We start from the raw sequence: 19,843 nt of genomic DNA on the forward strand, positions 1-19,843 counted from the left end.
GGGGGCACCTGGGTGGCTCAGTGGGTTGAGCCTCTGCCTTCGGCTCGGGTCGTGATCCCGGGGTCCTGGGATCGAGTCCCGCATCTGGCTCTCTGCTGCAGGGAGCCTGCTTCCTCCTCTCTCTCTGCCTGCCTCTCTGCCTGCTTGTGATCTCTGTCAGATAAATAAAGAAAAAATCTTTAAAAAAAAAAAAAAAGGAAATAATGCATATGCTAGTAACATTATATTCCATTGTTGAGCACAGTACTAAAATTGGTACAACAAATTTGGAGAGTTTTTTTTCTTTAACAAGGCAACATGCTGTATTTTTCTGGGGTAATATTGTGGTTATACCATACATCTGTTTTGTAAACTGTCCAACAGGAGCTTTGTTAGCATAATAGAAAGACCATGGGCTTTGGAGTTACCAAAAAAAAAAAATCTGGATTCAAGTTTAACTACTACAATTGTAACATGTGACTTTTTACGAAGTACTTGGAAATCTAAGCTCTAGTTTTTTGAGATTTTTTTTTTATATCAGTGAGGTGGAGATAATGATAATCTCATAAGGCTTTTTATGCAGGCTAAACTGAGAGAACACATACAAAACACCTGGTACAGAGCCAAAATTAATAGATGTATGGTCAGTGACCACAGTTTAACCTTTGGTATGTTCCCCTTCATTCACAGATGTTTATAGCAATCTTTATTATTCAGGATGGTATTTGTTGGCCCATCTACATTTTAAACTTTTTAAAGGAAGTGGAAGGGGCACCTGGGTGGCTCAGTGGGTTAAAGCCTCTGCTTTCAGCTCAGGTCATGATCCCGGGGTTCTGGGATTGAGCCCACATCGAGCCCCGCATCGGGCTCTCTGCTCCTCAGGGATCCTGCTTCCTCCTCTCTCTCTGCCTGCCTCTCTGCCTACTTGTGATCTCTGTCAAATAAATAAATAAAAATCTTTTAAAAAAATAAAATAAAGGAAGTAGAAGTGTGAGTTTTTTTAGTTTACTGATGGACAATTTTCAATTTTATTTGAATGTGTGCTCTGCATAAAAACTCATTCTGATAAGAATTTTAATGAAAGATGATATTATATTGTTAATTATGACTGTTTGCAAGTAATACGTTGGTCAGTTTTAGTACGGGATTTAATTGTGTTTTGACTCACCTCAGTGTTGGTCCACATTACGTTACAAATTGAGGTTACTTCATTTCTTACCAGGGAAGGTGTTTGTTTGCCAGTGGCAGTCCTTTTGAGCCAGTGAAACTCAATGATGGGCAAGTCTTTACACCAGGCCAAGGCAACAATGTGTATATTTTCCCAGGTAAGTGCCACCATGATTTATATTAAAGAGCAATAGGTAATTAAATTAAAATACTTAACAAAATTACATAGAATTTAAGATTAAAAGAATGATAGTATTTATAGAATTTTGCTACGTATGTACAGGGAAACTCAAGGAATTCAGCAAATCCAGGTTGCTTTATTTTCCCTGTAAATGTACTTATTCATCTTTTCCATTAAGCTTGTTCTTATTATAGAAATAATGTAGTACGTGGTATATAAAAATGCAAACAGAACAGAATGTTATAAAATTATTTAGTCTCTGCCTTCAGTACCTCTTTTTTCCTAAGTTTTTATTTAAATTCCAGTTAGTAAAATAATTCCAAAAAATAAATTCCAGTTAGTTATACAGTGCAGTATTAGTTTCAGGTGTACAATATAGTGATTCAGGACTTCCATCCATCACCCAGTGCTCATCAGGACAAGTGCTCCTTAATCCCACCGTCTGTTTAACCCACCCCCCCACCCCTCCTCTGGGAACCATCAGTTTGTTCTCTATAGAAAGAGTCCGTTTCTTTGTTTGCCTCTCTTTTTTCCTATTGCTCATTTGCTTTATTTCATAAATTCCACATATGAGTGAAATCAAATAATCTTTGTCTTTCTCTGACTGACTTATGTTGCTTAGGTTAATACTTTCTAGCTCCATCCATGTTATTGTAACTGGCAAGGTTTCATTCCTTTTTTTTTTTTTTTCTTAAGGGCTGAGTAATAGTACATTGTATATATATATACCACATCTTCTTTTTTTTTTTTTTTTAAGATTTTATTTATTTATTTGACAGAGAAAGAGAGGGAACACAAGCACGGGGGACCTAGAGAGGGAGAAGCAGGCTCTCCACTGAGCAGGAAGCCCAATGTGGGGCTGAATCTCAGGGTACTGGGATCATGACCCAAGCTGAAGGCAGACTCTTAACCATGGAGCCACCCAGGCGCCCTTGGCCTACACTTTCTTTATCCATTCACCAGTTGATAGGCAGCCTATGTAATGGGAGAAGATATTTGCAAATTACATACCTGATAGAGTGTTAGTATCCAAAATATATAAAGAACTTATAAAACTCAACACCCAAAACCCAAATAATCCAACTAAAATATTAGCAAAAGACATGCATAGTCATTTTTCCAAAGAGGATATACAGATGGCCAATAGATACATGGAAAGATGCTCATCCTCACTGGTCATCAGGGACAAACAGTCAAAACTACAATGAGATAATCACCTCACACCCATCAGAATGGCTAAAATCAACAACACAAGAAACAGCAGGTGTCAGTGAGGAAGTAGAGAAAGGGGAACCATCTTGCACTGCTGGTGAGAATGCAAGCGGGTGCAGCCAGTCTGGAGAACAGTATGGAGGGTCCTCAAAATGTTAAAACTAGAACTGCCCTATGATCTAGCAATTGCACTGCTAGGTATTTACCCAAAGAATACAAAAATTTTAATGCAAAGGGATACATGCACCCCAATGTTTATAGCAGCATTATCTACAATAGCCAAAGTGTGTAAGCAGCCCAAGTGTCCCCTTGGTACCTCCTTATTGTACTTCTCAGCTATAACCACTGTCAGTGGTTTGCTTTGAGTTTTTCTGATGGTTACCATCACGACTAATACCCTTATCTTCCCTTACCTTGATTCTAGCCATGGACTGTATGTATGAACTTCCCACTGTTAAATATAATAGTGTACACATACCTCCTAATACTTTGCTTCTCTACCTTTCAATTTGTGTTACTATTTTTAGCTTTCCTAGTAGTTACCTTTATTTTTATATAACACATCTAAAAAACTTTTGTTAGCAACTTACGACAGTTTTTATTAGTTTGCCACTGTTGAAAAATCTGGTATTTAGCTGTATCTGTTCTTATTCCATCTCTCAATTTTGGTTAGTTAATGTTTCTACATTGTAGGGCTCCTGTGCAGCTCAGTCGGTTAAGCATCTGCCTTTGGCTCAGGTCGTGATCCCAGGGTCCTGGGATCGAGCCCCGCATTGGGCTCCCTGGTCAGTGGGGAGCCTGATTCTCCCTCTCCAGCTCCACCATGCTTGTGTTCCCTCATGCTATCTCTGTCATAAATAAATAAAATCTTTAAAAAAAATTTCTACATTGTAGAGAGGGGTTTTGGACATGTAGGTTGTGCTCTGTTATTTTCTGTGCTTTGTGGATTGATTCTGAAATTACATGACTATTTATGTCTAAGCGGTATGATTTGATAAATATAGTACAATATGTAATTCTATATTACAAAATTTTTGAAACTCAAAGTAAAAGTCTTTCAAGTATCAAGTATCATGAATCAATCATTTCATTTCTTCATTTCTTCTGGATCCTGCTCCGCAGCAGACTACTTTCTCTTTTTCTTTTTTTAAGATTTATTTATTTGAAAGGGAGAGTGTGCATGTGCATCAGGGGAGGGGCGGAGAGAGAGGATCCCAGGCAGACTCCCCTCTGAGCAGGGAGCCTAATGGGGGGCTCAATCTTAAAACCCCGAGATCGTGACCTGAGCTGAAACCAAAAATCAGATGCTCAACCGACTGAGCCCCCAGGTGCCCCGCACAGCAGACTACTTCTTGTAACCCGTGTTGTTCTCCCTCTCATGCATGTGCTATTTCTGTCTTGCTACTGTTCCTCTCTATCTTGATCTCATTTTTCAGGAGTACATCTTTTGAAGAAATGTTTTCATTAAGCATGGATGAAAACCTCCTGAGTTTTTACATATCTTAAAAATGTCTTTATTTTGTCTTCTCACTTGATAGTTTGGTGGGGTAGAGGTTTGTAGATTGAAAGCCCATTCCCTCAGATCTTTGAAAATATTTCTCCACTTTTAGTGTTGCTGTGAGAAATCTGATGTCATTGAGATTCTCATTTCTTTATCCATACTAGCTTTTTCTCTCTAAAAATACTTAAAATTTTATCTTTATCTTTAGATTTCTGAGGGTTACTGGGATGCATCCACGTTTGGGCTTATTTCCATTTATTATGCCTATCTGTGTGGGGGCCAGGTCACTATATATTCTTTTTCCAAATGATTTTTTTAACTTTTTTTTTCTTTCTTATTTCCTTCCTTCCATTATTTGTTTTTCTCTTTCAGAACTTATATTAGACCATGGTCAAATACTTCTGTTGTCCTTGACTTGTAATTTTTATTTTACATTTTCAACTCTGCCTTTTTAAATTCTGTAATGTGGGGGAGTTCTGTTCATGTAACTCTTGATTTCAGGGCTGTGAATTCAAGCCGCATGTGTGGGTGTGGAGCCTACTTTAAATAAAACCTAAAACAACAACAAAAAATGTCTTTTTTTTTTTTAATTATAAAAATTTTCAAACATACACAAAAGCAGAGAAAAGAATGAAGGCCCATGTTCCTGTCTCCCGCATTTCAGCAGTTACTAACATGTAACCCTACCCATTCCTTCCTCACTGCCTTATTTTAAAGCAAATCAGAGCGATCATATAATTTCATTCATAACTACTACAGTATGTATCTCTTAAAAAGTAATTTTTTTTACTGTTGATAGAAATTTTTTTTAATTTTATTTTTTCAGTAATTTTTTAATTAAATGTAAAACTCGTATCATACCACATAAAATGAACATTTGTTTGATATCACATATCATCAGTTCAGTAGGCTCAAATATTTTTTTTTATTCCCAATACCTTTATCTTATCCTAAAATTACTCTTTTTTTAATAGCCACTTTTTTTTTTAAGGTTGCAGGATCTTTTTGAATTTCTTCTGAGAACTTAGATTCTTTTAAATATTTCTTCCTTTTTGCTGTTCATTTTCTATAAATTTCTGGTGATCCTTAATTGTTCATTCATTTTAATGAAAGACTGTTGGATTTGACCTGAATTTCCTTTGTCTTCTTGTGGGCCTCTTCCTGAGGAGCTGACAGTAGGCGCTACGATTTCATGACAGGTAGACTTTTAGAGTACATAGGTTAGCATCAAACAAGCGCATTTTAACTGTTGTCAAAGTAAAGACGACTTCTAGCCTGTGAATACCCCAGTGCTTTTGTGTGTGAATTTTCCTCCTTTTCCTCCTGTGTAGCTGTTTCATGTCTAGAATTGTACCATGCTTGGCTCTTGAGACCTAGTGTCTGTAATAGAAACTCTCTCATCACCCATGATCTCTTTCTAGAACTTGATAATGTTCAGAATCCATCCATCCATTCTATCCAGCAGTATTCCTGTGGCATAAAGGCATAAGAGTATGGAAAAGAATACTTTTCTGCTCATTTTAACAAAGTCATCTTCTGTATCTTATTTGACCAACAAGGAATTTGGCAATCGATTATTTTTATACAACACCACAAAATCCTAACTTTATTATTAACCATTACCAGCACTATAAATACAGATGTAAAAATGACTTGGTAGTAGAGGTAAAAATGGACTTTAAAGCAGGTGACCAAAGTCTGTTGATAAAAAAAGTTAAGGCTCTGATAATGTTTGAATTACCTGGTCCAGCAGTTATAACTGGATGAAGTAACAACAAAAGTAAAATCTTAACAGGGTCACAAGGCTAATAAGATACTGACTAATAAAATACTCGGGAATTCTGGATCAAGAGTAGAGGGAGAACTTGAGCTTCAAAAACCAGTATGTGAAGGCTTTTCGCCATGAAGTGTTTTCTCATCAGCAAGAGGGGGCTGAGCAGTCCAACAACAGTGCTTTTGGTGGAAGGAGGACAAGCGTCAGAGTCTGGCATCTGCCAAGAGTGGGATTCGTTGTGAACCTCTCATGCTGTAGCCCTAAAGGCTGTACCGTGGAATATGGGTCTAGTTTGCACTGTCGTGTGGATGATCTAGAAAACCTCAAGCCTTTGTTCTGGCTTACCAGCATCCACAAGTGACTGGCAGAAGCAAACAGAAATCTTCTACGGAACAAGATAAACACTATCCTTTTCTTCAGGTTACTTCCACAAATTTTGAAATAAACCTCCAGTTAAAAAATTAAAGATAAAGACACACGTACCGAGACAAGACAGCAGAAGCCAAAAGTATCAGAAACAACAGGAAAACTGGAATTCTGGCTATCAAACAGGTGCTGTGAAACAAATATGCTTGTTGTGTTTATGGAGATAAAAGCCAAGCTTGAAAGATTCAGCCAAGTAACACTAAATTGTAGAATTGAAGAATAAAATAAATTTAAGAATTCAGTGAATGAGGCTTATGGCAGATTAGACTAAAGAGAATTAAACTGTAAAGTCAGAAGAAATGATCAAGAGACCAAAAAAAAGAAAAATACAGAAAAACAGATATATACCTTTAATTGATATACTTTATTATATGGTCCCAGAAGATGAACATGAGAATGAAGCAGAGGCAATATTTGTGTCTCGATGGCTGAGAATGTCTTAGAACCTGAAGGATGAAGTCAGTACTCAATATTGACATGAAACCAGTGAAACCTCTGTGGGATAAATAAAAGGCCACATCTAGGAACATTGTTGTGAGCCTTCAGCAAACAATAACAAAGAGAAGACTATGAATGCAGGCAGAGCAAAAGGATTTCCTTGAAAGGAGCAACTATAACAGTTTATCAGTTAAGCAGATTGAAACTGTTAAAGGGACATGCATTGTCTGGCAGGAGAGTACATTAGAGATTGCCATGGAGTTTTCATAGGGTACAGGTTATAAATTTTAAGATAATCATTAGAAGGCTAGAAGAACTTTCCAACTATGGTTAGAGACTGTTAAGGGAGGAAATGAAATGATTTAAAAAAAAAAAAATTTGACAGTCAAGAATGAAGAGGAAAGGAAGGAACATGGAATAGACAAGACAAATATAAGAGGACAATAGATTTTGCTCCAATCATTTAAGCGACTATATTAACTATAGATGGAACAAATAAATGCTCTACTTTCTGAAATGTATCTATTATCTAGAGGCTAGATTAAAATAAGGAATCTATTAACCATCTGTTTTTCTTCTCATCCTTGATTAATTGGATAATTGTAGTGCCCCACCTGGCCAAGGACTATTGGGATACTCTTTGAATACTGTAAAACAGAATTTCTAGACTGGAAGACACCAGACAGAGTTGAGGAAGGAGGTGTCAGAAAGTAGGGTCATTGTCACCACAGCCAAATCACCACAGTGATGTTCAGAGTGGGCAAGCCCCATCCTCGTCCTCATGGCTACCAATCATTCTTTTGGTTCCTAACCCTTACATATGAAAAACACTCAAATGTTACTCGTTAACTAAGGAAATTTCTTATATAAACAATTTATCTCATGAGAGACTAAAATAGACAGGAAATAAAAAAGTTGTTTAGGAAGAAGCAGGGATTGATTAGGTGGGGAAAAGGAAAGATTAAAAATTATCAGTAACCACATGGAGATGAAAATAATATGTTCCAGAAACAGGACAGAATTTTTTTTTTAATTAGAAAACAAAAATGAGCTCTTGAAAATGAAAAGTTTGATAGCAGAAGGATTAAAAAAAAAGCTGAGGAAATCACCTAAAAAACAAGCAGAGAACAAGGGATGGAAAACAAAAGAAGAAAATTAGAAGACTAGTCCAGAAAGTACAATATCAGAAAAAAGAACTGGAGAGAGAGAGAATAGGTAAGTGGAAGGAAGAATATTATCAAAGATTTCATGAACATTTCCCCAAACTGAAAGACCCAAGTTTCTAGATAGGAAGGGGCTCCCACTGAGTGCCGTATGTGATATGATATGTGAAAGTCATGCACCTCAAAGCCCATCCCTGGGAAACTGCAGAACATTCGGGACGAGAAAAGTTCCTAATATTTCCAGAAATGCAGTAAAAAGATAATCACCAAAAAGGATCTGGAATCAAATTGGCACTGGTTTCTCACCAACAGTGCCAACAGCTAAAAGGTATTGAAGTCATGACTCACAATTTTGAAGGGAAATTATTTCCAAACTAGAATTCTAAACCCAAACAAACTATCAAAAATAAGTGGACAGTAGTTTAAAAAAAAAATGGGGGGGAGGGGCATCTTTGGAAAACATGTCTGACCAAAAAGAGGGAGTAACAAAAAACTAGGAAAAAGTGGGATTTAGGACGTGAACTCAAAGAAAGAAAGGGAATCCCTATGAAGATAAGGGATTTTGCAGGATGACTGCTCCAGATCTGGGACGGACAGCAGGATCTGGGTGGAAAGCAGATGGTTGCAGCGGCAGAGGATTCTTCTAGAGGATGAAGGAAGAGAGTACATGAGGTGACTGAGTTACTGGATGATTCAGGCAAATGAATGACTGTTCCAATGTGAAATAATTTTAAGTACTGAAAAAGTAAGATAAGGAGAATAGGATAGTAACTTCAGGGAAAACCAGAAGTTTTGCAGAAGAGGAGAAATAATCACGACACGACACAGTGTTAATAATGGCTCTGCTGGAAGTAACACTCATGAAGTCAGAATAATATAAACATTGACTACTGATTGACTCAACCAAAATGGTGCCCTAACCATACCGGCAAAAGGGACAAGGCTGGAAATGGGAAGGAAAGCCAAGTACTTAATTCCTACAGGAAGGAGTGGGTGATATTTAAAACTCAGAATTCAGTCAGGAGAAATACAAGCAAGCTGTTTGAGAGAAAGAAATATAAAAATAATCAGCTAAAAGAATTGAATGTAGCTGCCTTTATAGGGCAAGAAGTGGCAGGGTTAGAGGTGGGCTGATGTTTCTTATAGCAAGTTTCTTATAGCAAGTGTTGATGAATTGTATGCATTGTTATTTTGCTAATTGTAAAAAGCTAAATTGAGAAAAGCCATTTGATATTTCTCAAGTTATTCTAGGAGGTAAAAATTCTAACAGTTAACAAAGATCATTTGATTTTAACTCTCAGGTTTCTGTTTTCCCTTGGCTGCTAATTTGGGGGGGGCGGCCATCTGGGGCTAGCCGTCACCATTAACTTGCTTCAAGTCTGGAATTTGGTTCCTTTCGTAATTTGAAAAGTGATCTTACTAAATAAACTATTTAAAATGTTTTTAGGCGTGGCTTTAGCTGTTATTCTCTGTAACACCCGGCATATCAGTGATCATGTTTTCCTAGAAGCTGCAAAGGTAAATGTTTTAAATATTGTTTGGCTCTTTTATTAGTATGAATTATAAAGATGAATGGATCTTAATTAAAAGCAGAGAAAGAAAATGGGTTAAATCTGCTTTATGAATGGAAAGGAAGTTATTCATCTGTTGCTTTTTTGATTTGGCTCTCTACTTTTGCATAAGATTAATTTTATATCATGATTTTTCAAATGTTTGAATGTTAAGCTATGAATCCTTTCATATTTATAACACATACTGTACCTGTTGTGTATCTGTATCTGAAGGTACTATATTGTGACGGCATAGATAAAATGTAACACCTTCATTTTTTAATGGACAAATACTGGTTTATTTGGAGTGCGCTGGTCTGTTAGAGTGCCAAACTGTAATATGAGTTTTGAAGAACTCAAATTAATACAGATTTTCATGCTTATTTTCATAGTAACTAATGTAATTATGCCACACTTTGTATGTGTTAAGTAGAATATGTCAATAAACCTTTCAATCTGGTTATTTCTTATTTAGTGGTGAAGAGTTTTAATCTCTGTGGTGCATATTCCTGCTAAAAATAAGAAGAATTATCTTACCTATATTATTTTCTGCTCCCCAAACTCCTTTTCCATTTTATTAGGTCCTTATTCTGTGTTACTTAAAAATAAAATGCTGTTTTTCTCTTCAGGCTCTGACAAATCAGCTGACAGATAAAGAGCTAGCTCAAGGGAGACTTTACCCACCACTTGCTAACATTCAGGAAGTTTCTATTAACATTGCTATTAAAGTAAGTATTAATGTATACCTCTTCACATAGATTTTAATGATGTTTTCTTTTTTTTTCTTTTAAGATTTTATTTATTTATTTGACAGAGATCACATGTAGGTAGAGAGGCAGGCAGAGAGAGAGGAAGGGAAGCAGGCTCCCTGCTGAGCAGAGAGCCCAACGTGGGGCTAGATCCCAGGACCCTGGGAACACGACCTACACTGAAGGCAGAGGCTTTAACCCACCAAGCCATCCAGGTGCCCCTTAATGATGTTTTCTTAAGTAGCACAAGTTTATTAGAGAAAATTTTGAAACATTTCAAGGGTGCAAAGAAGAAACTTTAAATCACACATTTTCTTACTACCAGAATATAACCCACGTTATATTTTTTTAAAGATTTATTTATTTGAGAGAGAAAAAGAGCAGGGGGAGGGAGAGAATCTCAGCCAGACTCCCCTGCTAAGCAGGGAGGCTGAGGTAGGGCTAGATCCCAGGACTCTGAGATCATGACCTGAGCGAAAGGCAGAGGCTTAACCCACTGAGCCACCCAGGTGCCCCTGGGGATACCCATGTACCTTTAAAATTATGTGGTATGGGGGTACCTGGCTGGCTCAGTCAGAAAGTGCAATTTGATCTGGGAGTTATGAGTTGGGTATAAAGATTCTCAAAAGTAAAATCTTACATAATAATTATTGTGGTATATATAATGTATATTATTTGATACTATGTTTCCCATTACTATGGTTTTTCAGTATTTTCTTATCTGTTCAAACTATGTATTGTTTTGGAGGAATTTTTCTATCAATTTTTTGAATTCAAAGAAAACCCTGCATCTATGAATGAAGCTATCAGACTTATAAATTAAATTAGTGAAAATGAGTCTTTGGTACTCACTCTTCCCTCCCTAGCTACCTCTTCCCAATCAGCTGTCTGTTTTTTTTCTTAAGTCTTTTAATATAATTTTTTTGTTTTCTTCCTTAAACATGGTATGTTACTTATACTTATTTTCCTAGATTTTAAAATTTTTGTTCTTTTAAATAAGTGAAGATTTTTCTTTCCATATCCTCGCTTGTCATTTCTGGCATATAGGGAAGGTATTAATTTTTGTGAGTTTACTTGGTAACTAATTTGTTGAGTAATCTTAACTCTTTAAATTACCTCTTTGGGAATTTTGAGTTTTAAATCATTTGCAAGTAATTTTTTTCTTCATTTTTTTTTTAAAGATTTTATTTATTTTATTTATTTGTCAGAAAGAGAGAGAGTGAGAGCGAGCACAGGCAGACAGAGTGGCAGGCAGAGTCAGAGGGAGAAGCAGGCTCCCTGCAGAGCAAGGAGCCCGATGTGGGACTCGATCTCCGGACGCTGGGATCATGACCTGAGGTGAAGGCAGCTGCTTAACTAACAGAGCCACCCAGGTGTCCCTTTTTCTTCATTTTTTATGTATTACTTTTTTTCCCCCTTAAGACCTTTTTTTTTTTTTAAGATTTTATTTATTTATTTGACAGAGAGAAATCACAAGTAGGCAGAGAGGCAGGCAGAGAGAGAGGAGGAAGCAGGCTCCCTGCTGAGCAGAGAGCCCGATGCAGGACTCGATCCCAGGACCCTGAGATCATGACCTGAGCCAAAGGCAGCGGCTCAACCACTGAGCCACCCAGGCACCCCACCCCTTAAGACCAGTTTTAAGCAACTTAGTAGATAAGGGCATCCTTGTATTTTAATACTAAATGTGATACTAGCTTTTGGCTGAAATAAATATTCTTTTATCTTTTTAAAGAAATAATCTTCATCCCTAGTTTACTAAGATTTTCTTAGTAAACATCAGGATTAGATTTAGAATTTATTAATAATATTTTCAACTGTATACTGATGATCGTAAAATTTTTACTCCTCTGACTATAAATGTTATTGGATTATTTTAACACTCATAAACTAAAGATTGGAAATTAGAGGGTGATGTGTTTAAGAAATAACAGCCAGAGGTGCCTACGTGGCTCAGTCATTTGAGCATCAAGAGTCTTAATTTCAGCTCAAATCATGAAATCAAGCTCCACATCAGAATCCACACTTGATGAGGCGTCTGCTTGAGATCTCTCCCTCTGTCCCTCCCCCTACGCATGCATGCTCTCACGTGCTCTCCCTCTCACTCACATAAATAATCTTTAAAAATATTCTTTTAAAAAAAAATAAAGAACAGCCAATCCAGGGGCACCTGCCTGGCTCAGTCAATGGAGGATGTGACGACTCTTCTTGGAGTAACGAGTTCAAGCCCCATGATGAGTGTAGAGATTACTTTAGTTTTAAGTTTTGGCTTCAAAATTGATTTTGTTTTTGTTTTTGTTTTTTTTAAAGATTTTATTTATTTATTTGACAGAGAAACAGCGAGAGCAGAAACATGAGCAGGGGGAGTGGAAGAGGGAAAGCAGGCTTCCTGCCGAGGAAGGAGCCTGATGTGGGGCTCGATTCCAGGACCCTGGGAGCCGAAGGCAGGCACTTAATGACTGAGCCACCCATGTGCCCCAAAGTTGGTTTTTCGATTATGGGCTATACTAAGCTATTAAACGTAAATGGATTCCTCCTTGTGCATGGTTGGTGGGAATATAAATTAGTGCAGCCATTATGGAAAGCTGTATGGCTGTTCCTCAAAACCCAAAAATTAGAACTACCACATAATCCAGTAACCCCATTTCTGGGTATATATCCAAAAGAAATTAAATCATAATCTTGAAGAGCACTCCCATGTTCACTACAGCATTATCCACAATAGCCAAGACACAGAAACAAATCAAAGTCCATCAACACTCAAAGTGGCATATATACACAAATACATGTACATACACACACTAATATTATTCAGCCTTAAAAAAGAAGGAACTAGAGGAAAAGGGGAAATGCTGATCAAAGGGTGCAACTTTCCATAATAAGTTGATTAAGTTCTAGAAATCTCAATGTACAGCATGGTTTAATGAAATTTGCTAACAGAGTAGATCTTAAATACTCTTGCCACACACACAAGAAGTAAGTATGTGCAGTGATGAAGAGGCCAATTGGCTTGGTTGGGGGAATTATTTCACAGTGTACACATACATCAGAACATCTCATTGTACAGGATTATTTGTCAATCCTATCTCAGTAAAGTTGAAAAAAAATTAAAAATAAATAACATCTTAAAAAATAAATAACAGCCAGTCCACTTGAGCTGGACTAAAGTATGAATAGGAAAAGGCACAAGAGAGGATTTGTAAGTTTTCTTGAGGCCAGCTTATCCAGATACACAAATGCCAGGCTAAGGAGTCTAAATACCTTACTGTTGCAAAACAGCCAAGAATTTTAGAGCCCAAGAACTAGGATGAACAGTGCTCGGTTTTGGAATTTATAGAATGATACTATATTTGGGACGTATTTTGGAACTTATCAGTCACATTACCAGTGTGTCAAGCTGAAAGGTCATGTGAAAGAGAGACCTGTGCTTATGGGCTGGTACAGGAGAGTAGCCCCAGGTTGATGCCTCTTCTCCCTTCCCCAGGGTAGAGAATTTGCTCCTTTATTATCTTAAGACTTGCCTTTTTGGGGCGCCTGGGTGGCTCAGTGGATTAAGCCGCTGCCTTCGGCTCAGGTCATGATCTCAGGGTCCTGGGATCGAGTCCCACATCGGGCTCTCTGCTTGCAGGGAGCCTGCTTCCCTCTCTCTCTCTCTCTGGCTGCCTCTCTGTCTACTTGTGTTTTCTCTCTGTCAAATAAATAAATCTTTAAAAAAAAAAAAAAAAAAAAAAAAGACTTGCCTTTTTAAGAGCAAGGGATCAGGAGACTAGCAGTGCTCTGTTTCTGTCCCTCACCCCATCCCACGGCCACTGAGCATCTCCGATCTCTCTTGCTTTGCCTCAGCCTTTTCTGTGGGTACAAATATGTTTCTTATAATAGGCTAGAAAATAATTGAATTACATGTTCATCACAAAATACAGTAAGGTTGAGCCCCTGGAATGGAGTGCTATTTTTAATGACCTTCATTTCTTTGTTAAATTTTTTTCTTAGAAAGCTGAAATAAACTTGAATAGTGGTCACCGTTTAAATGGGAATTAGAGTAGGAGGAGAAAGACAAAATTGAAATTTTTTAATCATGTTTTATAATATTTTTTTAAGTTAAAATGAAACCATAACTTGAGAATTTACTATATAGTAAACACTGTGCTATCCTGTGAGGAATCTTTTCCTACTACCTCATTTCACCTCAAAACTCAGGGCTTATCCTCATCACCAGTCATGGTGTGTGGCTTGGTTACAAATATCAGAAATCCATTCAAGCCAAATGAGATGGGAAGTAATCTGGCTTCACTGTGTAGGGCCTGGGATCTGTAGTCTGAATGCTTTAGGTTTGAGACACAGCTCTCACTTAACTACCTTGGGCAAGTTACTTACTTGTAACTTGTTACTTACTATTATTACTTACTTATTCCTCATACTTTAGCGTCCTCATACGTAAAATGAGGATAATACTACCAATACTTAACCTCATAGGATTGTTGTGAAGAGTAAATAAGCTGTACATGTAAAGCACATGGAACATGCCTGGCACTCCATGATGGTGGTGGTGAGTTGCCATGTGTAGGTCCCGGCCCTCACTTTACTTGACCTTAGAGTTCTTGTGTCCAACACCTGATTTATAGTAATCTCTCTGTCTCTTAATCTGAATTCTAGAGCACAAACACCTGGCTCGTATTTAGGTTAGGTTTTCACCCCAGTCCAGTCAGCTATGGACAGGACGCAGACTCTCTTACATGCTGTTTGAAAGTGGGGGAAGGGAAGCCTTGGTGGCTCAGTGAGTTAAAGCCTCTGCCTTCGGCTCAGGTCATGATCCCAGGGTCCTGGGATCGAGCCCTGCATCAGGCTCTCTGCTCTGCGGGGAGCCTGCTTCCTCTGTCTCTCTGCCTGCCTCTCTGCCTACTTGTGATCTCTGTCTGTCAGATAAATAAATAAAAGGTTAAAAAAAGAAAAGAAAGTGGGAGAAGGACAGGGGCTGGGCGGGTCACCCAGGTAGGACTGCCTGACTGACACAAAGCAGAGCTTAAAATTGTTTGTTAGCTTGAAGTATTAAGGAAATGTCTATAATGGGGGGGGGGGTTAACTTTAAAACACACATTGAGATGGCAGATTATTTTTATTTTATCTTTCAAGTTTTTAATAGCTTCCAAATGTTTTGAAATGAGTCAAAGTAATGTTATTTTTTTTTTTTATTTTGAAGAAAGAAAAACATCATACATTCATTCCACTGTGTTTTAATAGTACTTTTTCTCTCCGGTTACTATCAGACTCTACACAGCAATCTTATTTATTTTTCAGGTCACAGAATACCTGTACGCTAACAAAATGGCCTTCCGATACCCAGAACCTGAAGACAAGGCCAAATACATTAGAGAAAGAATCTGGCGAAGTGAATACGATTCCCTGCTGCCAGATGTCTATGACTGGCCAGAATCCCCACTAAGCCCTCCCTTGATAACGGAAGAGAAACACACCCACTGAAAAATACTTTCAATGCTTCAGGGAACACCCCTTATTTTTTTTTTTCCAGAGAAAAAGAGATAATCTCAAATGTATGAGTTTTTTCATGTGTTTTATTCTCCCCCACTGCTTTGCTTGACTTTTTATTTTTTTCCATGAATCTGTACTTCCTTAGAGGATCAACATGTTGGCTATAATTGTGAATGCCCACCAGCACCCTGCAGTCAAAATAACCATGATGCTTTTCTTCTGATTCTAGCTCATAGCACATCAAAGAGATGTCATAGATGTAGTTGTAAATGTCTTCACTTGTGCTATTGTTCATGCTTGCCAGAGTATTTGCTATTTACTATTAACAGTAATCATCTTCTCTCCCCAGCTCTTTTAGGGCTACTAAGAAATTTTACTTCTGTGGATATGAGTATAGAGTTTTAAGAAGCCAAATTTAACCAGATTATAAGGACAAACTGTCAGTGTCTAAAAGTTCTTTTATTTCAGCCTTATTTTATCTTCATGCTCTGAAATTCCTTTCCAGCTGATAAATCTAGAGAAATGTGAAAAATCTACCCTGTTATTTATTTTCTGGACCTAAATTGAGGCCCAACTATAACATCAGGAGAGAGAAATGGGAAGTACCGCTGTCTTTAGAGAGATAAACAAAATAGTCATTGTTTCAACAGTGTATAAAAATCATAGTGTAACTTTTTTATTTAATAAAGGTATTATCTTAAATTTAATTGCTTCAATTAATGTGATTTTATTGCCCAAGTAGAAATTTAGGTTTGCTTATTATGAAAAACACCTATTTTCGTTTTACTTATTTCTAGATAATTCGAAGGAGGGGATATAATGCATAAATTATAACTGACATCATGTGACTTTTAACCCATGAGTCCTGTTGCACATTTGAATGAAGCATATTTAACTGGAGATGCTATACCCCTTATTCCAATAGTGGTGCTCTTTATTGTTTGGATAATTTTGGAATGTCTTTATTCCTTTGAATACCATTAGTGATAACTCTTCCCCCTGAAGATGGATTTAATTTTTTGAAACCACTAAAATTAATTTAGGGCTAAGGGGGATGAGTGAGGTAGGTATACAGACCAGGAAATGCCATTTTTAATACCAGTAAAATGGGTAACAATTGGCAAGTAAGACTGGTTTTCTTATGTGGCTTGTGGATTGGAGGGTTCTAAAGGGAAACACAAAAGCCTTTGGAGGGTTAGTCGTATTCCTTTTTATGTGCCTAACACAATCGCTTCGAAGGAACAAAATCTTACTTTAAGTGCTCCTTCTAGAAGATCAACTACAAAAAGTTATTCTTAGCTACATGTAAGGGTGTAACATTATTTGATATTTCTCTCCACAATCCTTGATATGTTAGATGTGATATTCTATAGGGGGAAAAGGACATCATTTGTATGTTCATATGTTCTTCTATGTAGAGGTAGAGATTGATTCATACTAATTTGGGATATAATTTAACATTTTAAGAATGCTTGAAATGGCACTGCCATTTGGAGTATTTTAAAATGCAATTGATTAATCCATTTAACAGATGAGTAAAGTCAGAAGTCTGTTATATAAACCTATTATATAATATAAGCAATCGGGTCACTATTTGTTTCTTTTAATTAAAAATGCATGTTTTATGTTTTTCATGTTACCTTTGTCAAAACAAAAATAGCCCCCCAAAATACTCTCTTGATTTTAGTTTAACATTACAAGTATAATAATTACAAATCCTGTTTTTTGCTTTGTGCTTACTGAAGGCAGGATCACATGCTGAGTTAATGTAATTTTACTAAGATGTTTGCTTAGTAAATATGCCTAGTACAGTCTTCATGGAAATTATATTTTAAAGAAAGAAACAAAGCCAACTGGCATTTAGCCTGCTTATTTATATAACCAGTAATGTACTGGTTGGTAAATAACACATGCGAATAGGTGGTTTTAATGAGCACATATTTATCTGGAGAAGTAAGATACATTTACACATACTATATGAGATATATAACAAATATATTAGAATATATATATAATGTGTATTTATTGAAATCCACCTGCTCTCGTGTGCTATTTACCAACCAGTATTTCACCAAACAAGAAATGACTGTTGGATATAAATTGAAAAAACAAAACAAAACAAAACAGGAATACAGGCAGGAGCTACCAGCATGGTGGGAAGAGGTTGGTGGCATGACCGTATCAGACTGGAAAAGAAACATTCAGATCTTCTATGGAAATTTTACTGAGCAAGAAGGTAATTATTTTTAAAGACAGAATGGAGAGTCATTTTCATTCTTTTGAATAGGGAAGAAAATCTGTAGGTTTAGTCTGTCAGAAATTGCTTAGTAGGGAGAAGTGAGAACACATGTTCTAATCTGGCACCAGCACCCATGGTGTGAAAGAAACTGGGTGAATTGTGGGGTAAGGTTTATTGACTTTAACTTGGCAACCATGTTAAAGATTTTAAAATCGTTTTAAAGGATGGTTTCTTAACCAGGAAGTTGCTTCAGAATCCCCCTGAAGCTTCTTTAACATGCTTATGCCTCTGCCTCCTCCTCCAGGCCCCCTGGACCAGCAGGGGCAGAGCGCTGGCAGCTGAATTTTCAGCAGGTTCCCAGGGGACTATTCCCCTGCCTCTCACTGGCTGCCCTAAAGTGGATATCCGTATCATCTGGAGAGCTGATTACTCCTCTGGAGAGCAGTGGGTCTGGGGTAGGGCTGCAGAGGCTGTATTTCTTACCCGTTCCTGGGTTTTGCGCAGGTTGCTTGCACACAGAAGGCACCGAGGACTGAGCGTGGTGTGCAGCTTGTCTAGTGCTCATATAGTATGTACTTTAATATGAAAAAGATAACTGAAAGTATCTTCTTACATGGAACTGGTTTCATCTGCCTTTGTTATATCTGGTTTTTATGGGATGGTCATAGGCACAAAAATACAGAGCTTTTAAACAGATTTCTCTGAAAATATGTAACTAGAATACTGTTCAATTCTCAAGTATTGTTTTTAAATTCACATATTAGTAAAACCTAGCAACCAGTTTTCATTTTTGAAAAGGTTAGCTATCAAATGGATACTTGTTTCTTCTCTATTGGTTGTCTTTTAATATGACTTACCCTATCTTTTGTCTTTTCTTTCTCTAAAATTACCAGCTTCTGGAGAAAGATGACTCTACATTTTCCTTTGTGAAGGAGTTGCTAATGAGTTAAGATGAAAGCATAATTATTAAGGGGTGTGGAGCATTATCTACTGCTTGCTCTCAGATAACTGAGAGCCCAGGGGGTGAGGGGAGTGGAAAAGTTGTGCCTTCCTCAGATGTTCTGTAGCTTTTTTCCCAAGCCCATTCGGTGTCCCTCAAAGAGAAATTTATATTCTTGAACATTTCCAGGGTTCTATTGGATTCACCAAAATGGAATCAGCTCTGCTGAGCCCAAATGACAATTGAGAACATTAGTGTAAGTAACAAAGCTCTTTACTGGGATTCCCTTTACAGAAACTACCGTAAAAAATGAAATAGCACCAACGTCATATGTCCACTCAAAATAAGACCACACCTGTTCATGTGCAGGCATATTGCTGACTTTATAGAAAACACAGATTCATTATCTATTTTGATTCTCAACTGATGTGTGATTTGTACTTTAATGTGCATCTAAATGTTGAAATGAATTCTCTACACCAAGCTGAATGAAGTAACATTTGATATTTTAAATATTCAAGATAATTTAACTACAGACACCTTCCCCCCCAATCTGAAATGAGGATGTTTTAATATTAGCAGAGAAAAAGCTCAATGCTTTGTTTCAAATTTGAATAAATTAAACAGGGCCTAATTAGGACAAGACACTTACTTATTGCATAATTATTGCCAGGAACTTCTCTGGTAAACTGGTGATTAGATTTTAAAATAATAATTTCCCCCCTTTCTTGGAAAAGTAAAATTGTGTCTCTCAAAGAGAAAAGTAACATATGCTATAATATAGAAATATGTTCATAGTTTAGTTGTGTACAATATACAAATTAAGTCAGATGACTTTGGATGGTTTGTATATGTAACTGGTTTTTACCAATAAACACTTTTTCATATGACTAATTAATCTTGGGTTTTTTTTTTTCCCAAATAAAAGCTTATTTGCCACTTCTGTGGGAAGTCATCATTACTTCAGAACACTTTTTAAAGTTTTATGACTAGGGAAAATTTGTGGATATCTATTCCCCAGTTTTCAGTATGTCCTTTTA

The 19,843-nt window shown here is 37.0% G+C and overlaps 1 protein-coding gene across 2 annotated transcripts in view; it reads left to right on the top strand.

The window, feature by feature from the left end:
- Positions 1-16,331, top strand: part of ME2 (malic enzyme 2) — a 59,225-nt gene extending 42,894 nt beyond the window's left edge. For both annotated transcript variants that reach the window (XM_045065629.1, XM_004777708.3), the window contains exons 13-16: positions 1,202-1,304; positions 9,289-9,359; positions 10,021-10,119; positions 15,433-16,331. In XM_045065629.1, the coding sequence (XP_044921564.1) occupies positions 1,202-1,304; positions 9,289-9,359; positions 10,021-10,119; positions 15,433-15,615 (456 nt within the window). In that variant the 3' untranslated portion in view covers positions 15,616-16,331. The remainder of the gene's footprint in view (positions 1-1,201; positions 1,305-9,288; positions 9,360-10,020; positions 10,120-15,432) is intronic.
- The last annotated feature ends 3,512 nt before the right edge of the window (positions 16,332-19,843 follow it).

The sequence above is a fragment of the Mustela putorius genome, unplaced genomic scaffold (genome assembly GCF_011764305.1).
Source record: "Mustela putorius furo isolate JIRA1106 unplaced genomic scaffold, ASM1176430v1.1 tig00003858_pilon_pilon_pilon, whole genome shotgun sequence".
NCBI classification, from domain to species: Eukaryota; Metazoa; Chordata; class Mammalia; order Carnivora; family Mustelidae; genus Mustela; species Mustela putorius.